The sequence below is a fragment of the Eupeodes corollae genome, chromosome 1 (genome assembly GCF_945859685.1).
Source record: "Eupeodes corollae chromosome 1, idEupCoro1.1, whole genome shotgun sequence".
NCBI lineage: Eukaryota > Metazoa > Arthropoda > Insecta > Diptera > Syrphidae > Eupeodes > Eupeodes corollae.
Window position 1 is genome coordinate 211,935,069 of NC_079147.1, and position 22,729 is coordinate 211,957,797.

The 22,729-nt window shown below is 34.6% G+C and overlaps 1 protein-coding gene across 2 annotated transcripts in view; it reads left to right on the forward strand.

Moving 5' to 3' along the window:
• The window catches only part of LOC129940694 (ATP-binding cassette sub-family C member Sur), a 98,278-nt gene that overhangs the window by 66,943 nt on the left and 8,606 nt on the right, over positions 1-22,729 (forward strand). The window contains exons 19-21 of one of the 2 annotated variants that reach the window (XM_056049116.1): positions 2,269-2,464; positions 9,443-9,939; positions 20,304-20,437. In XM_056049116.1, the coding sequence (XP_055905091.1) occupies positions 2,269-2,464; positions 9,443-9,939; position 20,304 (694 nt within the window). In that variant the 3' untranslated portion in view covers positions 20,305-20,437. Of the gene's footprint in view, positions 1-2,268; positions 2,465-9,442; positions 9,940-20,303; positions 20,438-22,729 lie in introns of those variants that run through there. The other variant, XM_056049115.1, reaches the window with a different exon arrangement.

Consider the following 22,729-nt stretch of genomic DNA (forward strand, 5'->3'; position numbering starts at 1 on the left):
AAGGGAGAGAAGAGTTGAAATTAGGAGCCTGTACATATTGGTTTTGAATTCCTAAGCATTGGAATGACTGGGAAAGACAGAGTGTGGTAAGGCATTACACATTCGTGTAGTACGGCTAAAAAACGAATCTCTGTAGTTAACAATACGAACGAGGTTGGGCTATAGTATATACCGATGAGCATTCTTAGAAGCGCGAGTATTACTGTTGAACTGTTAAAGGGGACGAACTCAGCGGGCTATTTCTCCACAGTATAAACCGTTAAAATAACGATAGAAAAAAGGTGAGATAATAAATTTTACGACGATGTAATGCGCTATGATGGTATCATCATCAATCAATGCCTTACGTTCAATGCTGTCCACGAGGCTTAAGTAATAAGTAAGTTTCAGCAGCACCATCCCAGAGATGGGAATAATACTCAAGTTTTGGACTTATACGAGTATAAGTCTTCTAGATATCACCCAGATCAGAGGGGACAAAAACTTCTTGCATCGCCTTAGAAGCATTAAATTCCAAACGGCTTTTTATTCACCATTGTACAATGCTATTAAGGTTGGAAAGCTTACCATATTTTTTCGTTGCAGTTCCACATGAGAGGAAGAGGGTTGGAGCTTGAAAATGAATATTAAAAGCTAAGGGTTCCATTGTCAGCGAAACAATGTATTGGATTAGAAGTTGCAGACAGGAGAACATTTATATAAATGAGAAAGAGTGTTAAATATGGAACAGAGCCCTGGGGCATACCAGCATTTATTTAGTGGTTTTTAGACTTGAAACCATCTTATTAATAATTACTAATCCAATGAAGGAGGGAATCATGATCAGTCCATTGCTTTGAAATATCAAGTGCAATAATCTTACTTTCTCCAGAACGATGTCGAGATTTGCTCCACTATTCCGTAAGATAAACCATTAGATCACCTTAAGGCCTTTACCAGCATTTCCATCACCTTGGGAAGAAGGGGCTTAAGTTCAATCAGTTGACGAGGTGAGGAAGACTCGCCTTTTATGGGGATGGACTGGATAAATTATGTTTTCCATCCGCTCGAACGAGGAGTAGGAAAGATGGAAAAGATGGTAAAGATGGTATCCTTCAAAACAAATTGGAGGATATCATCTGGATCAGCGGATTTATGTGTGTTGAGATCTTTTAGGACTCTCACCAAAGTACGAGTAAAGATTGGTCCGATATAATCACTAATTTGCTTAGTGACAGTATCATTGACAACGAACGCAAAAACTGAGGAAAAATAAGAATTCCTTATGTTTTTTAACGAATGCCCAAACATTTTTACTACCTTTAGGACATGAAAGTATGTTTTTGCGGTAATTTTTGGTCATGCACAAATTTGGTCACGTTGATGGTCTTCCTGGCTTGCTTGAACTTATTCTGGTTTTCCTTAGTTGGATTGGTTAAAAAACAAAGGAAGCTTACCCCCTTGACCCTAATAACCTCTTTAATTTTTATATAAAAATATGAGTTTTCATTTTATGGAAAAAAAGGTTAAGTTACCCGTACTACTTCTTTTGTGAGAGATAGTGATGAACATTAATGGACAATTTTAAAAAGCTTACAATTTGGAGAAAATCCCTATACAAGACGAGATCAAATCATAACAGGCCACTGAATTTTAAGAATTACAAAAAATTGCCAAAGTACTGTAGGGATATTATAATATTAAAGACAATTTCAGGATAAAAAAATCAAAAAAGGAACCCAATATATAAATACAAGACAGACGAACTTGTTTGTCTTAAAACACTTGAACACTTGCGTTCGACCATGAAGCATTTCTGCTAACTAATGGAATTGAAATACCATATAAAATGTGCCAAAGAATTTCTTTCAAATCACATGCAATGAAGCTAATTATTGAAAAGAGCTTTTTTCATTTGGGACGTTTTTACGGAAAAACAACACTTTAAATATATTGGAAGAAAAATTCATTAAAAGTCTGTTACAAGTTAATATTTGAACATTCGGAAAAAGAAACATGTTGCAAAGTTCCTTTTTTAACAAAGTGTATGTTTGGATCTATTTGATAGACTTAAAGGTTTTTTTTCAGCAAAGAACATTATTTTTGTATTTTTTTTCTTTTACAACGAAAGTAAGCGTTTTCAGTTTTTAGAGTTAAACAATAGTAAAAGTAGTCTTAAACTAGTTAAAGACAAAGATATACGTTTATATAGCATATCATTTCAAATCTAAAATACTCTGTGTTTATTGTAAAAGAATGTAGCCTTCATTTTATAATTCTTGCTTTCAGAGAACTTCAACGAATTGAAAACATGACCAATTCACCTGTTATATCACATTTATCTGAGACAATCGAAGGTGCTGTAACCATTCGAGCTTATAGTCAGGAGGCACGATTTACAGAGAAATTATTTAAACATCTAGAAGCTAACAATATTGCATTTACACTCCTGAACACCAGCAATCGCTGGTTAGGCATTGCTCTGGTAAGTTGATATCTATGGTTATTATCATATTTATAAGATACTTGTAATATATGTGTATAAGAGTAATTTTGTATAAATTATAATATACGAGTAAAATAAGGCGTCCACCTCGGAATGGGAGATAGTTAGGTGAAAATTTGTTTATAGCTTCGTTACCTATGGACTTCCATAAGTTGTATTTAAAAAAAAAATATTCAGTGATGCACTCTTTTTGCCTCTAGATATTTCTGATACTTTTGAACGTATAAGAAAATGATGAAGGCAAATGTTTCAGCAAATTGTATCTTTGACAATTTCGGTAAAGGTTTAAGCTCCATATGACCTATTTAAGTAGAGATAATCACAAAAAAGCAGTTTTCACAGTTTTTTTTGGAGGTCCAAAACTTGCAATTAAATACGAGTTTGTATAAGACTTCTTGCACATGATTTAGAACACCAAAAGGAAGATATACAGCTAACTATTTCTCATTCCTAGGTCAAACCTATTTTTCTTACAATTTAAAACTGAAGACAATAATGTAACTTCAAATTTAAATAAATTTATAAAAATCAAACCTTAAAACTCGACTTCAATCGATTTTGAAATAAACAAACAAAGTCTTAAATTTCTATTATATGCTTATACTATATTCAGTTTATTATTTTTTCTGTTGTTTAACAACTTAACAAACATTATTTAATATCCCATCATTATTTATTTTTCTATTGAGGGTGAGTCGAGTAAAGTTCCAAAGTATGCGTACTTTTTATACCTCTTCTTCCAATCTGCGAGTTAGTTCAAATTAAAAATAAAACTTAACCAAACCAAATTTCTCCCAATGTTCTATATAAAAATAGTGATTCAACGTAAAACACATATATTACATTTCCTCCACAAAAATTCAATTAAAAAAGTGCGTATACGCCTAGGTGTACCCTTATAATGTGTGTGTATGTAAGTTCCTATGTGAGTGACGTTTTTTTCGTCGTCTATAGCGCAGGAACCAGTAAAGATATTGACTTAAAATAAATGTTGTTTTGAAGATAATAATGCAGAAAGGGCGATCAAGAAAATTGACAGGGTGGTTTTTTACCATAGCAGTTTAAAAAAAGGTGAACATTTTGGTTAACTCTTAATATCTCACAAACCAATAACGCTAGAGGCTTGAATTAAATGTTATGATATAAATTTGAGATATTCGACTTAAACCAATTTTATCTTATAAGAAATATTGTGAGTTTTGCCCGGAAAATCGATCGACCGAAATATTTGTGTTCGCCCGGAATTTAAAAAGTTATTTCGAGTTTCGCCCGAATAAAATTTCATTTGGAATCAGGACTGACAGTTCGAATAATTGACGTGTTTATAGAGCTGAGCTCACAATAAATTTTGCCATCTCTGATAAAAACAGAGAATGATATCTGAACCAACTTTCCCTGTTGAATATAAAAACCCGAATAAATATATGTAGTGCTGCAATTTTTTGTTAAAATCGAGGACACTGATTGTGAAAACACGCTTTTAAATCCATTTCCAATCGATTTACCTGCAAAAAAATAACTTAATCGGTAAAAATACAAAATTTCGGTATCTGTTTCTAAACATTTGAGTACTTGTCTTTAGAAAATAAACAAACCTATTGAAGTGTATTTTTGTTTTGACACCAGCAAGAATTTAATTAAGTGACACAAAAAAATTGTGTTGTGATGAGAGCAAAGGATTTATATTTTTTTTATTAAATAAAGATCCAAAAAATAAACAAAATTATTATTATTAATTTTCAACTCCTCCAGCCCAATCATCGTACGATTTTTGTTTATGAATTCTTCAATTTCCATCTTTCTGAAATTTTCCATTTTGTAATGGTGTCACATCTTCTCATTTAATTTTTCTTTTTTTGTCGTTTAGGCTATTCAATGATCTATATAGCTTTTTTAAACTACTTTCCATGTTCTTACTTAAGGTGGCGCTACAGTCCGGGGCAGACCTGGGCCTCAACCAACACGCGTCTCCAGCCAGCTCGGTCCCTAGCTAGCTGTCTCCAGTTTCGCACGCCAAGTTGGTTGAGGTCCTCTCCCACCTGGGTGCGCCACCTCAGTCGCGGTCTTTCACTACTGCGCCGTCCCTCGGGATTGGATTCGAAGACCTTCCGGGCTGGAGCGTTGATATCCATCCGCGCTACATGACCTAGCCATCTAAGCCGTTGGACTTTAATTCTGCTTACTAGGTCAGTGTCGCTGTACAGTCCCTACAGTTCGTCGTTATATCTTCTCCTCCATTCTCCATCTATGCGTACGGGACCATAAATCACCCGAAGAATTTTTCTCTCGAAGCATCCTAAGACACTCTCATCTTTCTTTGACAGGGTTCAGGCCTCAGTGCCATAAATGAGAACCGGGATGATGAGTGTCTTATAGATGGTGATTTTAGATGCTCGAGAGAGGACTTTACTTCTCAATTGCCTTCTAAGTCCAAAGAAGCAGCGATTTGCAAGAGTTATTCTTCGTTTGATTTCAGCGCTGGTGTCGTTGTCTGAATCAATAGCGGTGCCTAGGTAGAGAAAGTCTTCAACTACCTCAAAGTTATAGCTGTCCATAGTGACGTTTCGTCCTAGACGTCGTCGTTCAGTGTCCTTTTTTGATGACAGCATACATTGACCACTAAACCCATCTACTTCGCTTCCGTCGCAATGCTCAAAAAAGCTCCACTGACATCACGCTTTGGTCTTCCAATTATGTCAATATCATCTGCGTATCCGAGTAATTGGATGGATCTTTGGAAGATTGTGCCTCTAGTGTTGACGGTTGAGTTTTGCACAATTCTTTCCAGAACGATGTTGAAGAAGTCGCATGACAGTGCATCGCCTGTCTAAAACCTTTTTTGACATCAAATGCATCGGTAAGATCTTTTCCGACCTTGATAGAGCAGCGTGCATTCTCCATCGTCATTCTGCACAAACGGATAAGTTTGACAGGGATGCCAAAACTAGACATTGCTCGTTAAAGCTCTTCCCTGTAGATGATGTCATACGCGGCTTTAAAATCGATAAAGAGATGGTGGGTATCGATTTGAAGCTCCTGGGTTTTTTCCAAGATCTGCCGTAGTGTGAATATTTGGTCGATAGTATACTTTCCTGGTCTGAAGCCACACTGATAAGGACCAATCAGGTTGTTGACGAATGGCTTCAGACGTTCGGTTCGTCATCGCAGTTATATAATTTGGAGAAGTGCCTTTTCCATATTCTAAGCATCGACTGCGGTTCTACTACCTTTTGGTAAAATTTACGAACCTCATTCATGTTGTAACATCCCTCTATCTCCTCGATCGCGCGCTTTTCATGCTCTCTTTTTTTCCATCTAAGAAGCCGGTGTGCCTCTCTTCTCTTCTGCTCGTAGAGCTCGCGAGCAGCTCTAGTCCTTTTGTGCAGCGCCGTTTTGTATGCCTCTTGTTTCGCTGCGTGCGCTTGCCGGCATTCGTCGTCAAACCAGGGGTTTCGCTGTGGTGGCCGTGTGAAACCTAGCACTTCAGAGGCGGCATCTCTGTGGGCTGCAAGGCAATGTTGCCACTGGTTTTCAATGCTTAATGCAGATAGCATGGGACTCCTTAAGTGGTTATTCGAGACCCGATCGGAAAAGAACATGCCATTCTCTTGCAATTGTAGCCGCCTAACATCGAAACTTCACACAGTACTTCCTTGTTTTGGCTTGGATCGGGATATCCGTAGCCGTACCTTGGCTACAACGAGGTAGTGGTCCGAGTCAATGTTGGCCTCTCAGAATGTTCGGATATCCTGGATACTGGAGAAGTGTCGTGCGTCGATCGCAATGTGGTCAATCTGGTTGACGTTTGATTGATCAGAAGATTTCCATGTCCCCTTGTGGATATTAAGATGCGTGAACTGCGTACTAGCTACCAGAACGTCCCAGCAGCGAAATCGACCAGCCTGAATCCGTTGTCGGAGGTAGTGTCGTGCAGGCTGTATCTTCCGATTATGCCACCAACGACGTTTTCTCTTCCTAGCTTGGCATTAAAATCTCCTAAGACAATTTTAATGTCATAGCCAGGGCACTGCTCATATGTCTTGTCCAAGAGCTCGAAGAATATGTCTTTGGTGTCTTCATCTTTTTCCTCTATTGGGGCATGCGCGCATATTAGGCTTATGTTGGCGAATTTAGCCTTGATGCGGATTGTCGTGATGCGCTGGCTCACACTGTTGAAACTCAAGACTTTTTGCCTGAGCCTAGTTCCAACAACAAATCCACACCCAAATAGACGCTGTTTTTATTCTCGGTAGCAGTCGCCGTAGTAGATATAGCAGTCTTTTAGTTTGCGTTTTCCCGGTCCATCCCATCACACTTCTTGGATGGCTGTAGGGCTTCCGCTAATTGTTCGGCTGCACGTGGTCTGTTAAGGGACCTAACATTCCACGTACATATCCGAAGTTCGTTGTCCTTATTTCGTTTGCGTGGGTTGTCAACAGTGAATCCGTCCGTATTCGAGGCTTGTTGCTGCTTCGAAACTAAAGGTTTTTTTACGTGGCCAGGAAGTCACCCCGACGGTACAGCCCCGCTGCCCCCTCGATAAAGAGAGGTACCTTAGTCGAAACACCTCTCCCTTCCCCTCTCTCGTTTGCTGCCCCCAACAACTTTCCACTGGGGTTGGAACCCGATCTCCAGTTGAGGTATTAGGCACCTGATGTTCACCGCGGAGAGGTGAGAGTAGGAGTTGGTAGACAGAGGTGGGTTTTGAGAAAAACCTGTGGACGCTTGTGTCCTCTTGAATGCACATGTCTACCTTTTGAACACCTAATGTTCACCTAATTTCCCACAAATGTCTTTTTGAGTTTGAAGCTCCATGACTACTTCTAGGGTACTCATTTTCCCAATCTTCTGTTTTTTGGTATTCCGGCTGGTCGAAGCAGTAGTGGTTGCTTGGTCGCTGCTATTTTCAGTTCCAACTTCACCTGAAGGCTTCAGTGCCTTGTTGGTTTTGATCTTCATAAACAACAATTGTGTCAAACAAATCCTAAATGGGACATCGATTTTCTTCATCGCCTTGTTCTCTTTTTTTGGTAGGTTTCAATCTAAAATATTGCGAAGTTCCAACACCCCCAACGAGTTGGAAAATAGCCTTTTCGCCAGGAGAGAATTTTTGGTTCTGTTTGGTTCACATCCTGTGCCTCTCACATACATTTTATTAGTAGCAGCTTTTTTCGCACGTAGCGTTTTTGGTCATTCCAAACCTAATTTTTGAGTTAGCACAAAAAATAAAAGTGAGTCTTTAACTTCTTCCATTCGAACTCAGGGGTGGAATCGGCTAAGGTGATTGTTGACTATCAATTTTTTGATAGTCAAATTGACTATCATTTTCATTCCGTCTGCGTAAGATGATTCAACTCAATTCAATTCGATTAAACAATTTCAGATTCAAATTGTCAAAATTCGTTGTTGCCTTGGTGAAATTTTAAATTGATTCTTATAAAATATCTAAATAAAAGTTTCAAATTGGCTGATTTTGAATAAAATTCTTACTTTCCTTGCTTTTTTCGATTGTCGTAAGCTTTGTCGGTCACATGAATGTGTTTTTTAAAAGAAACAAAGTGAACTAAGAAAATTTTCCAGTCGTTTGTATAAGCGTCTAGTAGCTCTATTCGGAATAAACAAATTTGTTTGAAAGCGACTATCACATTTTTTTGTGATAGCTTTTTAATTATCAAAATTTTGATTGTCATTTATCAACAATCACCTTAGCCGATTCCACCCCAGTTTTGATTGGAGGTCATGCGCTGTTGAGTTACAAAGTGATCCGCTTCCAAAATGCATTGATTTTGTCCTTGCTTTCTTTTACAAAAGCCGCGTGCTTTTTCAAGGTTTTCCTGCATTTTATTGAGCAGCATATCACTTTGTTTTCAATTGATTGATTTGCTCCTCACATAAATATAAAATTATTGTATTATTATTTTTTTTTTAACACTAAACTCGGCTCCAAAAAATAAGTGAATATTTTAGTTGAGAATGACATTTCATTCCGCCCGAATTGAATGTTCCCAATAAGGAAAATCTTTCGAACATGAATTTTTTTCACCCGAAACTCACAATAGGCGAATTGAAAATTTCGGGTGGAATCTTGTTCACGTGAAACTGATTGTTTTCAACATTCTGTAAAATAAAAATTAAATTGACAGTTTTTTTTACAAAAAATAAAAATCTAAACAAAATTAATAAAAGTTGGTAAAAACAGATTTTCGACTTAATTTTCTTTTTATAAATTAAAAATATTAGCTTCAAACTAGATTTACTCCTAGAAAATGTAATTTTCGACATTCAGTGAACTTTTTATTAAAATCCAACAGTCAGTTTTTTTCATAAAAAAGGAAATCTACAAAAAATAGTACGCAAATCTCGTAAAACATATAAGGTATTGAAGAAACAAAAACTTTTAAGAAATGCAACTACAAAAATCAAACTTTTTCATCATATGCAAAATATTGTTGGTGATTTTAAAATTGTTTAGAATAGTCTGATAACTTTTTTAACAGTACACGATAATAACTTAATTTTCCTTTAAATAATAATCCGCTCAGTTGCTAAATATAAACCTTAACCTGATAAGAAAATTAAAAAAACACTGTTGTTATACGAATTGTTCACAACAGGACTCCCTCAAGGTCTAGCAGTCAATGTGTATTGCTTTGGATCCTACCTCAGGACTGAAAGCTTACAGAATGAGTTTAAACTAAGTCTAATCGCATCTTCAGTTTGTTAATAACTTTCTCTTCATATTTAATTTTTACTTCGGGCCAAAAAAAATATAAAAAAAAAACATTTTCATAATCTTTCACATCTAATAACCTCAAGCCTTTTCACACGTTTACAAAAATCTATCAACTTTGTTTGTTTGTTTTCCTTAGCTTATACACACTCGTAAGTTTTACGAGTATTTTATATCGTTTTTATGCTAAACTTATATAACCTGGGTTCTTATACCTTATTTCTTAGGATTACTTGGGCGCAGTAATCGTTTTTGTGGCTATATTGACAGCATTGGTTGCAGCTACTATTAGCACCAACAAAAACACCACCAGCACCATCGGTAGCAGCAGCAGCAACACAAAAAACAATAATGCTTCTCATATGGAAACAGAAACAGCAACGACACATGGACCAACGCCATCACTTGTTGGTCTAGCTATAAACTACACTCTCTTGGTGCCGATCTACCTTAACTGGGTGGTAAAACTTTATGCTGACATGGAAATGTATGTGGGTTCCGTGGAACGTGTTGCATATTATGCTGAGCAGCAGCACCAGCAGCAACAGAACCAGCAGCCGCGTAGAGACAATGAGGAGACTTCATCTTTTGCCAGTCAAGAGGCAAACCATGTGAATCCTTCGACGCTACCGCTGCCGTCGCCGCCGCCGCTCAAATCCTGCCAGGATGAAGTCATCTGTAAGATATGCACAAATTGGGGTGGTTGTGGCAAGTTCTGTAGATGGTAAAAGTATATAACTACATAGATATACAAAAAATATACATTATGGTCCTCGAAACAGATGATGGCTGAGAGCTGAGGTTGTGTCGACCCCAAAAAAAGAAGGAATAACCAACACACAAGCTGCTGCATATATAGTCAATGAAGTGTGTGCTTTTTTCGACTTTTTTTTGGTTTTTGTTGTCTTGAGGTTTTTGCAGTCATCGGTTTATAAATCAAAAACCCTCCTCTTAAGCCATAAAAACATCAAATTGCCAATTCGAAAAAAGCTATTTTTAGAAAATGCAATAATCTTAACGATGAAAAACGTCTGCACTCTGCAATAAGGAGTTGATAATACCTTTTAGTGGAGGTCCTTTTTTATTGCTTCTGTCGTTAAACAAAAATTCATCTTGTACTTGATGCAATATAAGACAAGAATTACAATCATTTTTAATACGTTATCAGTTTTGTACTTAAGTTTATAAATTGCACCGTGTGAAAATACAGAGTGACTCCGGAAAATTGTAAATGGATTTTCAACTTAAATAACTTTTCATCCAATTTTTCACAGTTTCAAACCATCTTTATTATAAAAATTTAAAATAAGATGTTAAGTTGACACCCAAAAAAAAAATATTCTTAAAGGAATTCCATATACAACAATATTCAAGTAAAGCTCTTACAAGGGATACAAAATGAGTTTTTGAAGTACAAGGATCTTCGAATGACTTAGAAGTTCTTGAAATAAATCCCAACATCACGTTAGTTTTTGAAGTTATATTGTCAATTTATAGTGAAAAATTCATATTCGAGTGAAAAATCACACTAAATCTTTTTGATTTCTTAACCTCATAAAGAACTGCTTCTTAATTTTGTAATCAAAACATATCGGATTCCTTATTTTAGAAATATTATCAATATCAAATTGAATTTTACTATCATTAGCATATAAAAGACATCTAGAACTTCTAATACAATTCAGTTTATTATTTATAAATAAAATGAAAAGGAGCGGACCAAGATGACTTCCTTGTGGTACACCGGAAAAATGTTGTATTTCATTGGAAAGAACATCACCAATTCTAACACATTGTCTTCGTCAACCCAAATAGCTTCAGATCTGTTTAAGAAGATTCGAGTGAAAGTCAAGCAATTCAGGTTTTTTTAAGAGAATATTATGTTGTACTCGATCAAAGGCCTTGAATACGATTTTCTAAACAACCAAGACAGTAATTTGTAAAAATTGCTAACTTTGTTGCAGTAGACCTACCACTCATAAAGCCATGCTGATGCAGGGAAATATGGTTTTGAACTAAACTAAAAAGTTTAATTTTTACAATTGATTAAAATATTTTGGGGATTATCTAAAGCTTAGCAAAAGGTCTATAATTTTCCACAGATGCTTTAAATCCAGATTTATGCCAAGGAGTTATCAGAGAATGTGTCCATGTATCTAAAAATACTCCTTGTTTTAAAATTAAAATAAAGCAAAGTGGGGTATTTAGGTTATATTTAGAAAGCTTCAAAACTTTAGATGGAATATTCTCCGGTGCGGCAGAGAAACTGTTAGTTAGCGACGATAAAGCATTTAATACATCAGCTGTCTATAAAGAAAGGTCACCAACATTAATATTAGAATTGAAACTAAGTGTTTCATTTGTTAGATTATACTAAACCCAAATTAGAAAAGTTCGATTCGAAAAATAAAGCAAAGTGATTACAAATAACTTCCTTATTTTCAGAAAAATGCCATTGTAAGAAAATGTGGAAGGAATTCCAATTGATTTTCTTTTAGTATTTAGAAATGACCAAAAACACTTCGAATTAGTTTTTATTTTCGATTCAAGACACCAAATATATTGTTTATATGTAAATTCTTAAGAATTAGTACTCCTAGATCTAATAAATGAAAAGAATCCGAAATTTTAAACTTTTTACGAAGTTTAGCTACTACATATTTTAACCTAGACAAACTATTATTAAACCAAATTTGTCTTTTTGAATGTTTGAATTTTTTTAAAGGAAGAAAATTAGCAATAGCATCATCTTATATGTTTCAAAATATAGCAAAAGCCATTTCTAAACTACTACAATTATAAATAATTTGCCAATTTACGGTTTCTAAATATCGGTTCATGGCAAGAAAATCAGTATTTTTAAAATCATAAAATAAAACAAAACTCTGATTCAATTAAAACAGAACAATTAAATTTAATTTCAAATGATTTATGATGAACACTATTTTCACCCAAAAGAAATCTTGGTGGTTTTTAAATTACAATTCCTATCTTCAATATTCAGTTGAAATATTTATAGTATTTTATAAAATTTTCAAAAAAAAAACGCTGAACCATTCATACCTTATCTGTTCTCAATAGAAAAAGGCGAAACGGTTTTGAAATTAATTTGTGTTTTTTTTACGAATTTTTCCTCTGAACAAGGGACAAGCTTCAACTTCAAGCTTTTGAAATATATTTCAAAAAAGATAACGTTGTAAAGGGATGTTTTTTTTTTAATTCGAGCAGAGTTTAAATCAGGTTTCGGAATCATAATCACACACTTTAAAAATTAACCACTAAAGCGTTAAAATCAAGATTTTTAAAACTTCGTTACTAATGAGAATCTTCAAAAAGTAAGTAAGACCCTAAAACGATTTCAACCGTATATAGAAGACAAAGTTTTGTACTTTGCAAAATCATCACACAGTGTATTGTTAAAGGATTTGATATGGTTTATCTTAGCCTTATAAACACCGTTTTTAGTATGGGTATATTTACAATGTCTGTATTATCTCTTATTTTACGAGCGTCCCAAAATCTTTAGGTTGCTTCCTAGTAGAAAAAAGAAGAACGCCAGTGAATTCTTCGAATGATGAGCAAATTTCATGAGTAGCAGTCTGCCCTAGAACCCATTTCCTAAGTACACTATCAGTGATTCCACGCCCTGGTGTCAATCCACCCAAACTCTTCATTCCACGCATTAGTGTTTGTTCAATTGTTTTGGTCCGATCACAACCCTGTTCAAAATCGGTCAGTTCTTCTCATAGTAAAGTTACCCTCTTGCACAAAGTTTTGAAATTCATCTGAGGTCATCACAGAAGGCAATTTTATCACGACATGATTTGGCGTACGAGAAGTGTCCGGCACATGGAAATATATAATCATATTCTCACACAGTTAATACGGGCAATCGTCAGACCGCGTAGTACCCGTGCGTTGGACTGTCATGCCAGAGGTCTTGGGTTCGATCCCTGCATATGCCATCTATTCTTTTCACGGGTACTGCCTCTTGCGAGGAATTGACAAGTTCTCTAAGAGTAACTCTTGTCATTAAAAAGTGCTTTCTCAAATTAGCCGTTCGGATTTGGCATATAAACTGTAGGTCCCCTCCATTCCTGACAACATTACTCGCACACAGGAATGGTTTAATCGCCAGACCGCTAAGCGTGAATAAAATCTTTAAGCTATGTTATTATATTGAACAACTATAAATCCATAAGACTGCTGTCGGTCCATTAGATTTGAATTTACTGAGAATTGTTTGTAGTTTCTCACTAAGATGGATCAAATGAAGGTTTTGTTTTAGTGCACATAACGAATGAGACTCATCAAGAACATTTTCCGTGAGATTTTGGATTTCCTTTAGTTCATGTTGTCTTATGTCTACTTGTTCCATTATTATATTAGCTAAAGATGTCTGTATCAGTATTAAAACAAGAGCTGCTCTAGCGAAAGCTTTCTTTGCAGCATTGTTTCAACAGAAACCGGGGCGTATATACTACCCATTAACTCTTGCAGGCCACTTCCACTCTTCAGAAACCCCATTGTACCAGTATAGGACATTAACAGGTAAAAACCACCCAATCTGACAACGCATTTTGTAAGACTGATTCAGATGAAGCTATATAAAGAGGCTGGTCAAATGTTACCACCAGGAATTTGTCCAAGTTTGTCACACAAATAGACAGCATAGTGCATTGCAGTGTAAAGTGTATTATAGTCGAACGGTGGAAAGTTTATGAACGGAAGAAGAATGATTTTAGTTTTTGCACTAAACAAGTATGTTGTTATTGAGTGCATGTACCCTTCCAATCCTGAAACATCGTAAATATCAGTAAACTTTGATGCAAACTTAAGAGTGACATATGGTTTTGCATTCTTTTGTCGGTTTCTTTTCCTATGGAACGTTCTGACATTAAAGTCCTCATTATCAAACACAAATTAATTAAATGAACCGTTGGAATCTGATCGCGTGCGGCAAATAGCTGATATCTCCAACAACTGAGCTTCACAGTATGAAGAAAAAACCCTAAGCTTGATATAAGGTTAACCAACTGCTTAGATCCAAGCTTTCTGTATATAAATAAGGCAATGCTGCTTAGTATTGCTGATATAATGCTGTGCCCTTTTGCTATGCACTTTCTTTTTTCTATTTCCAATGCCAGTTTTCTTTATTATACAAACTTCCAGAAACGTTTTCAGGTTTGAAAAAATCATCACATGTTTTCCTTAAATGCCGATAGAGTTATTTTACAAACTAAAACAAGTACAAACAAATTAATATTATACTTCTTTAGGAAATTTAATAAGCTTGAATTTTGTAGAAGATTTTAAGTTTTAATTTTATGGAACAACATTTTTTGGTACGACAAATAGTTTTCGAGATAAACGTGAAAAACTGAAACAAACTCCATGTTTCTCTTAACTGCCGCTAGAGCTCACATCAGATTCATAGGAACTTTCTTTTAGGCCATCAACAGACATCCTTTAGTAAGTGTACCAAGTTTCAAAACTGTTGGATTGTTTTTGAGGTAAAGGCAATTTCGTTCGTTCATTGATTGGACTTTAGATTGTTCTTTATAGGTAAGCACTTCGGGACACATTTTCCAGCTGGAACTACGGTCAAGAAGATACTTCAAGACAACAAGACAAAAGTTTCTTACAGCTTGGTTGTACATTTCACTTTCACTCGAAATAAAATTGAAATCGAATCAAAATATAAATTGGAGTTTAAAAATTAATTTTATTGATATCGATTTCATTTTTTTTCGAAATAAAACGAAGTGAATTCAGTGTTCTACATTTCGATTTTCAAGTGATTTGAATTTGAAAAATCTTAACTTCTTTTCACTTCTTTTCTTTCACTTGGTTAGTGGGAGGTTGCAGCTTCTACTTTGCAGATAGGTAAACGTTCAAAGCATTTAAAACTATTGTTCAACACGCCAAATGTCTATTCCATAAAAGTTTGAATAAAAATAAAAAAAACTAAACTTCAACACCAGAGTGTCGTATAAACAACCTTATAATTATTTGTCAGTTTAATATTAAATAAAAATTCATTTAATTATTAGATATCAAACAATAAACATATCTTTTATTTGGTACTCGATACTACATGGTGCCAGATTAAAAATGAATAAATAGAATTGAATCAAAAATAAACATAGAATTGAATCAAAACCAAAACCAATCTTTTAAAATAAACATGTCGCTCAAACCTCCGAAGCCCTTGATCATAAATAGTGAACTAGACATGTCTCAAGAATGGAATAACTGGATAGAGTTGTACAAAAACTATTCCACAGCGATTGAACTATCCAAAAAGGACGAAGCTATTCAAGCTGCAACTTTACTATCTTCTCTTGGTCGAGACGCACTGAAACTTTTCAATAATATATAAATGCAACTGCAGAAGATAAAAAGAAATCAATACAAATAAAAAAATATTAGCCGCACAGTTTGCACCACCAAAAAATAATACTTATGAACGATACATTTTCCATAAAACAAAATAACAATCAGGAGAATGTTTCGAAGATTTTCTTCATCGAGTGCAAACTCAAATTTAAAAATGGTCCTACAACTCGAAACAAATTGGCGAATTCGTTTTGGATCAAATCGTCTTAGTCGTCTCAAAATAAGATAATAAACAAAAATTTTGAATGCGGAAGAACTAATACTAGAAAATGCTAAAAAAATGTGTAGATCAGCTGAAAGAGCTGCAAAAGAAATGAAAACCTTATAGCATACGAAGTCGTCCAAAATACCGTTAAGAATGAAGACTTTGATTGCAAACGATGTGGTACATTCCATGGATTAAAAAGCTGCCCTACTTTTAACAAAGTCAGCAGCAAATGTGGTTTCAAAGGACACTTCAAACAAATGTATCGGTCAAAATCTAAACAAGATGAACCTGCAACAAGAAAAAATAAAAATACAAAATGGAGCACTCCTGCCAAAAAAGTGAACAGAATAAAAAATTCAAGTCAGTCTCATAATTATGAAACCACTGATGACAGCGATGAGAGTGATGATTCTGAATATACCATAAGTTCAATCAAAATGAAAGTCGATGCATTAAACGATGAGCACAAAATGGTCAGAAGCAGTAAGTGTTTGCAATAAGAAACTTATTCTTAAATTAGATACAGGCGCTGAATGTAATGTATTGTCAAAAAGAGCAGCAATCAAATTAAAGGCCACAATCAAAAAGTCAGCCGCGAAACATTTGATAGCATACAATAATGATTCGATCAAAGTTATTGGCGAAGCACAAATTTTATGAAAAACGAAAAATGACAAAATACAAAAAATACTTTTCAAAATCGTTGAAAAAAACCCTACAACCTATTTTGGGAAGAAAAATGTGTGAAAAGTTGGGTTTCATACTAAGAGTCTATACTGTTGACAATAATGAAGATGCAAAATTAGGCTGTTGTACTGCTTTCGAATATGATTTGATTTTATTGACGATCCTAAATTCAAAATTATTTCACCGCGCCGAATACCACATACCTTAAGAGACAAAGTTAAAATTGAGCTAGAGAATATGGAAAAATTAGGCGTCATTCAAAAAGTTACAGACCCAACACCAGCAGTAAGACCTATGATTATTGTTTAGAAAAGTGATACAATTAGAATTTGCATGCATGCCACTGAATTGAATAAAAATATCAAGCGTAGACACTATCCACTTAAAACAGTAGAAGAAATTACAGCAAGAATAGGTAAAGCAAAATGGTTTACGAAGATGGATTGTCGAAAAGGTTTTTGGCAACTTAAGGTCAGTGAATAGATATCTGCCATTACCATACGGAATAAGCTCAGCTCCACAAATATTTTCAGAAGTTATGAATCGAACATTAAGTGGTATTGAAAACTGTGAAATTGCAATGAACGATATTCTCATTTACTCTAAAAGAAAAGAAAAGAAAAGAAAAGAAAAGAAAAGAAAAGAAAAGAAAAGAAAAGTTACAAGAAATTACAAAAAGAGTAAAAGATACTTTAAAGAAAGCTGGATTCAAACTAAATGAAAATAAGTGCGAACACGAAAAAAACCGTATAAAATTTGTAGGTCATATATTTACATCAAAGGGATATGAGGTTGATGCAGACAAGGTTGAAGCAATTAAACAGTTAAAATATCCAACAAACATTAAAGAATGACAACGTTTTCTGGGTATGGTTAACTACCTAGGAAAATTCATTTCAAATTTGTCGAAACTAACTGAACCATTGCGTAAGTTACTTCATAAAGATGTTAAGTGGTTTTGGGATGCTGAACAAGAAGAAGCTGTTAATAAACTTAAGAAGATGATTTTAACTACTCCAGTGCTTAAGTATTACGATGTAAACAAAAGCGTGAAATTATCAGTTGACGCGTCTTCTAAAGCAATGGGTGCATGTTTACTTAAAGACGGTCAACCTGTAGCATATGCAACAAGAGCTTTTTCTAACACACAACAAAACTATTCACAAATTGAAATAGAAGCAATGGCGATTAAATTTGCATGTAAGAAGTTGCATGGGATGTTTTGCAATATTCACCAAATGTTAAGTACGTAAAAGGAACTGATATACCGATTGCTGATACCTTGAGCAGAGATTGTGGAACCAAAGAAGTTGGAAGTGATGAACAATACCAAGTAAATATAGTATTAGCTCTAACAGTTGACGCCAAGAAACGTTTTGTAGTAGCCACTAGTAATGACAAGGAACTTTGTTTACTAAAAGAAATAATTGAAAAAGGATGGCCTAACGATCAAAAGCTTTTACCAAAGTCTATACTTAGATATTCTACTTTTACAGAAGAATTGTCAATAGATGGTGGATTATTATTCAAAGCGCGAAAAGTTATTGTTCCCGAATCAGAAATTCATTCAACTATCAAGCAATTACATGCTGGTCATGCAGGACTTGTTAAGACTTTGACAAGAGCACGTAATCTCTATACGAGTATGGTCAAACGACAATTATGTTTGCCAACAAACACAAAAAAGCAATATTCGTGTACCAATCACTTTAAGGACAATTCCAGAATATCTATTCCAAATAGCATTATCAGATATATTTAAAGCATCTGGAAAGGACTATTTGTTGATTGCTGATCATTACTCGGGATTTTCTGATTTTTGCAAGCTCAAAACATCAACATCATCTGAAATTGTTTCATGTTTAAGGAAATGGTTTTCAATGCATGGAATACCAGAAATTTTTTAAACAGATGGTGGTCCACAATACAACTCAAAAATATTTTCTGAATTTTCCACAATCTTATGGTTTTGCCGAACGAAATGTCCAAACAATCAAAAATTTAATCAAACAATGTTAACTGGACAATAGTGATGTATATAAGGCAATGCTGATGCTCGCAATACTGCACGCAGTGAAACGCTGAAGTCACCATGTCAGCGTTTATTTAGCCGTTCAACACGCACTATTATTCCCATCGATATCAATAGTCTGAAACCCAAAATTGTACCAAACATCCCAAATGAACTAAAAAAAGCACTCTTGAAACAAAAAAAACTGCAGACCTACATAGTAAACCAAGTGAACCTTTTAAAATTGGTGATAGAGTGAGAATTCAAACTGGACATCGAAAATGGAGCCCTGCTAGACTTGTTGAAAATACAGAGTATCCTCGATCTGTTATGGTCAAAACAACTAACGGTACTAAACTAAGAAGAAATAACCATCACTTAAGGAAAACAAAAGGTTTTAACTTTAATCCTGATACAAATGATGAAGACTCCGATTTACCAGAATTTGAAAAAGAAACAGAAATAGTTCAAAACAACAGTGCAGAAACAACAGATTCCCAAAACATAAAGGAACATAATATTTCTTTATCATCAACATCTGAAAGGTCTACAAATTCAAATGATCAAGATGACTTTTTTCAAAGAACAAAAAGAGGTCGCATGAGCAGACCACCAGAACGATTTGATCCAGCTAAATATTAATGTAATTCTATATTACTTGTACATACTAACATGTATAACAGTTTGTTATTTTCTGCTTGAAAAGCTAAGAACAAATAAAAATATACGAATTTATACAAATTATGACAATCAACTGAATTATTTATTGACTGATGACTGTTATACGTATGTATGTATGTACGTCAGCTGCTTTAATTTGTCTTGAATTGATTTCGAAAAGCATTCGAAGCTTCGAAATCGGACGAATGGCAGAACCTTGAAAACAATTTCACTCGAGTTTTAATTTAGATTTCGATTTCATTTCACTCGATGTTGGGAACCCAGCTGAATTTTAAAAATTTCCATGCGTTGTTGAAACGTGTATCGGTCCATTTTAAATTATTACAAAGTTTTCATTTGTCAAATATTAAAAAACGTAACCTTAAAACTGACAGCTGCTAATCAAATTATTGCAAGAGGTTATCTTATTCGAAATTTTTTTAGTTTCTTATAGCTGTGATAACAATGAATAAAGGTACATTTCAGGCTTAAAAAAAAACGAGATGTTCCATAGCATGAACAATGGAGACAAAACTCCGAATAAGCAAAACTTTATCTTCATTTACATCCTTCCCATAAAAAAAGAACACTTTTGTAGGTAAATGTGACAGAAAATAAAATACGAATATTGAAAGTTTGATTGAAAATCATAAAATTTTATTGAGCAGGTTTTTCAATTAAATACTAAAAAAGAAAGTATTTAAACCTTGTTCTCTTTTTATTTCACGTTAAAATTAATGTCTTTATCCGTAACAACAAGGACCGCACGTTCTTAAAAGTAAGCTTATATATGTATCTTTTTTATTTGGTTGAAATAAATATTTCCGTGTCTGCACGTTGCATTTTAAATACCAAAAACCCCAAATCGATGATGGGTGAAATTGAACAATTTAGTCACGTGCCATTTGTTTAATGTACATGTCCTTAATTCTTGCCATCACCGTCATGCAGCCTTGATAAATTGATTTTCAAAATCTATGTATGTGTGTAGTATGTACATATGCATATGTATATGTTACAAAATGTATGTATATATAAAAATACCTTTATTGAATTGTAAACAACATATCCTAAAATTGAATACAAACACTCTATACACATTTTTTCTGTCATTTATTTGCAGATAAATCGGTACCAATTTCATGGCCACAAAAGGGTGACATAGCATTTGAAAATGTCAGCATACGATATGAGGGCCAAAAGGCAAATGTTATCACGGATTTGTCTTTGAAAATACCCGCTGGTCAAAGGGTTAGTATAAATATTTACCGAAGGTATAACGTATAACCCTATATTGGTTTTTCTAATACTGTTTGGTTGGTTGGCTAGATGGGCTTACCGGCTGGCTGGATGGCTGGCTGGCTGGCTTGTTGGTCGGTCAGTCGTTTTGGTAAGTTGGATCGGAAATCTATCTATCGGAAATTACATTCCAAACATTGGTCCTGAGTAAGCAAAGGTTTTTTATTCCATTTTCTATTATTTGGGAATGTTTATTCTGTGGATTATCCCAAAATTCGAATTGTGATATTGGCGAATCATTTGTTCTAATATGTTTGGGTACAAGAGGAAGAGGATGTTAAAATTATGGTTAGAATTAACTTAATTTTGACAGATAGAGTGGAGTATTTAATTGACAGGATAGATTGTGTTTTTCTTGTATAATTAATGTAATTTGATTTAACAACAAAGGTAATGTCGAATGAATTTACAAAAAACAGGTAATTTTTTGATTAAGGAAAAATTTTGTTTCCAATTGAATTAAAATTCGTTACACTTTAGTACAAATTTTGTTGATAATGAACTATCGTTATCGATTATATATATATCAGTTGCATGTACTTTAAGGCGGTAATTTATTAAACTTTTTAATAGCAGATAATAGAAGAAGTAAAAGTGTGGTTTTAAAAAGAATTTATAAACAAAGGCATAATTGTATTCGAATTATAGTTTTTATGTCAAAAAGATAATGGAAAGATATATTAAATTAATATTAGTACCCGTGGCATGATGGTTAGTGCGTTGGACTGTCATGCAAGGGGTCTTGGGTTCAATCCCTGCCTGTGCCACCTTAATTTAAAAAATAATTTTCGCGGGTACTGCCTCTTGCGAGGAATTGACAAATCCTTCAAGAGTAATTCTTGTCATGAAAAAGTGCTTTCTCAAATTAGCCGTTCGGATTCGGCCTTAAATTGTAGGTCCCTTCCATTCCTGACAACAGTACTCGCACACAGGAATGGTTGAGAGTTGTAAGTCACTAGGCCCTGGTTCACAACGGACTGTTGCGCCACACCATTTGATTTGATTTTGATATTAAATTAATGAATTAAAAGCTGATTGTTTGATTGTTTTCATTTTCGTCGAAAAAAATGTTCGCACCTATGACGTAATTTAATTGTCTATATATAGGATTCAGGACTCACATTGATTTCCGAGAAAGAATATGCCTTACGGTTATGTGAGGTAGCCGATAAGTTGATAGCTCTGTAACTTTCAATATATACTATAGTTGCATCGTAAATGCGAAGATATAGAAGATGGTGCTTGATAGCTTTGTTTTCTTCGATTAGCTTTGCCCTCGAGTGCTTTTTTTAGAGATAGTGATGCAGTTATGATTACTCCAAATATTTATACTCGCTCACCTCATCGAGATATACATTTTAACATGCATATCTACCTGTTCCTCTGTGAAATCATTACCTTAGATTTATTTGTATTAACAGCCAGACTCCATAGGTTACAGTAAAATTGTTTAACACCTGATGTCGTGTGGAACCATTCTGATCTTTCTGTTCGTTTTCTTACCGTTGCGTTGTTTGGTTGTTCGCGTAGACCCCTTTCAGCGTATTTTAAATTTAAATACATTTTTGACGATACACTTGAACATCCTAACTTGTAGAACAATGCATTCTGACCAATTGAATCGAAAGCTGACTTAAAGTCAATGAAGAAAGTGTATTACTTCTTTCCCTCCCGTTAGAAATGATCTGACGATACATGCTAATAAAAATATATTGTCCATTATTTTCTAAAACCAGTTTGCTATTCGCTTAGCAGATTGTTATCTTGAACCCTTAATGTAAGTCCGACTAAAATCACATCAGTAAAGATTTTCACGACAGAGTTAATAAAAGATATGCGACAATAGCTTGTTGGTTCGTGTACGTCGCGTCGCCTTTCTTGAAAATTGGGAAAATTATACACTTGCAGAAGCTTTCTGGAAATTCCCTACTAATTTCTGTTTCCTGAGGAAAGTTCATTTTCATAAAGTTTGTTTGGAATAGTTGGGCGGATTGTTCGACACACACAACTTATAATTTAGCACCGCTTATCAGCTGAATTTTATAGTCGTTTACAAGACTCAAACGTGCTTGGCTTGGCATAAAAAAACGTTCCTACCACTAGAGCTTCGGTAAAAGTTAAAGACCTTATTTTGTTGTTCTGAATCTTTAGTGAAATCACAAGAAATTACCACCGGAATATGTTCTGAGTACACCAGGTGTTCAACTGTTAAGTCTAAACTTTGTATAAAGGTCAGTAAGCTGAAGGCCT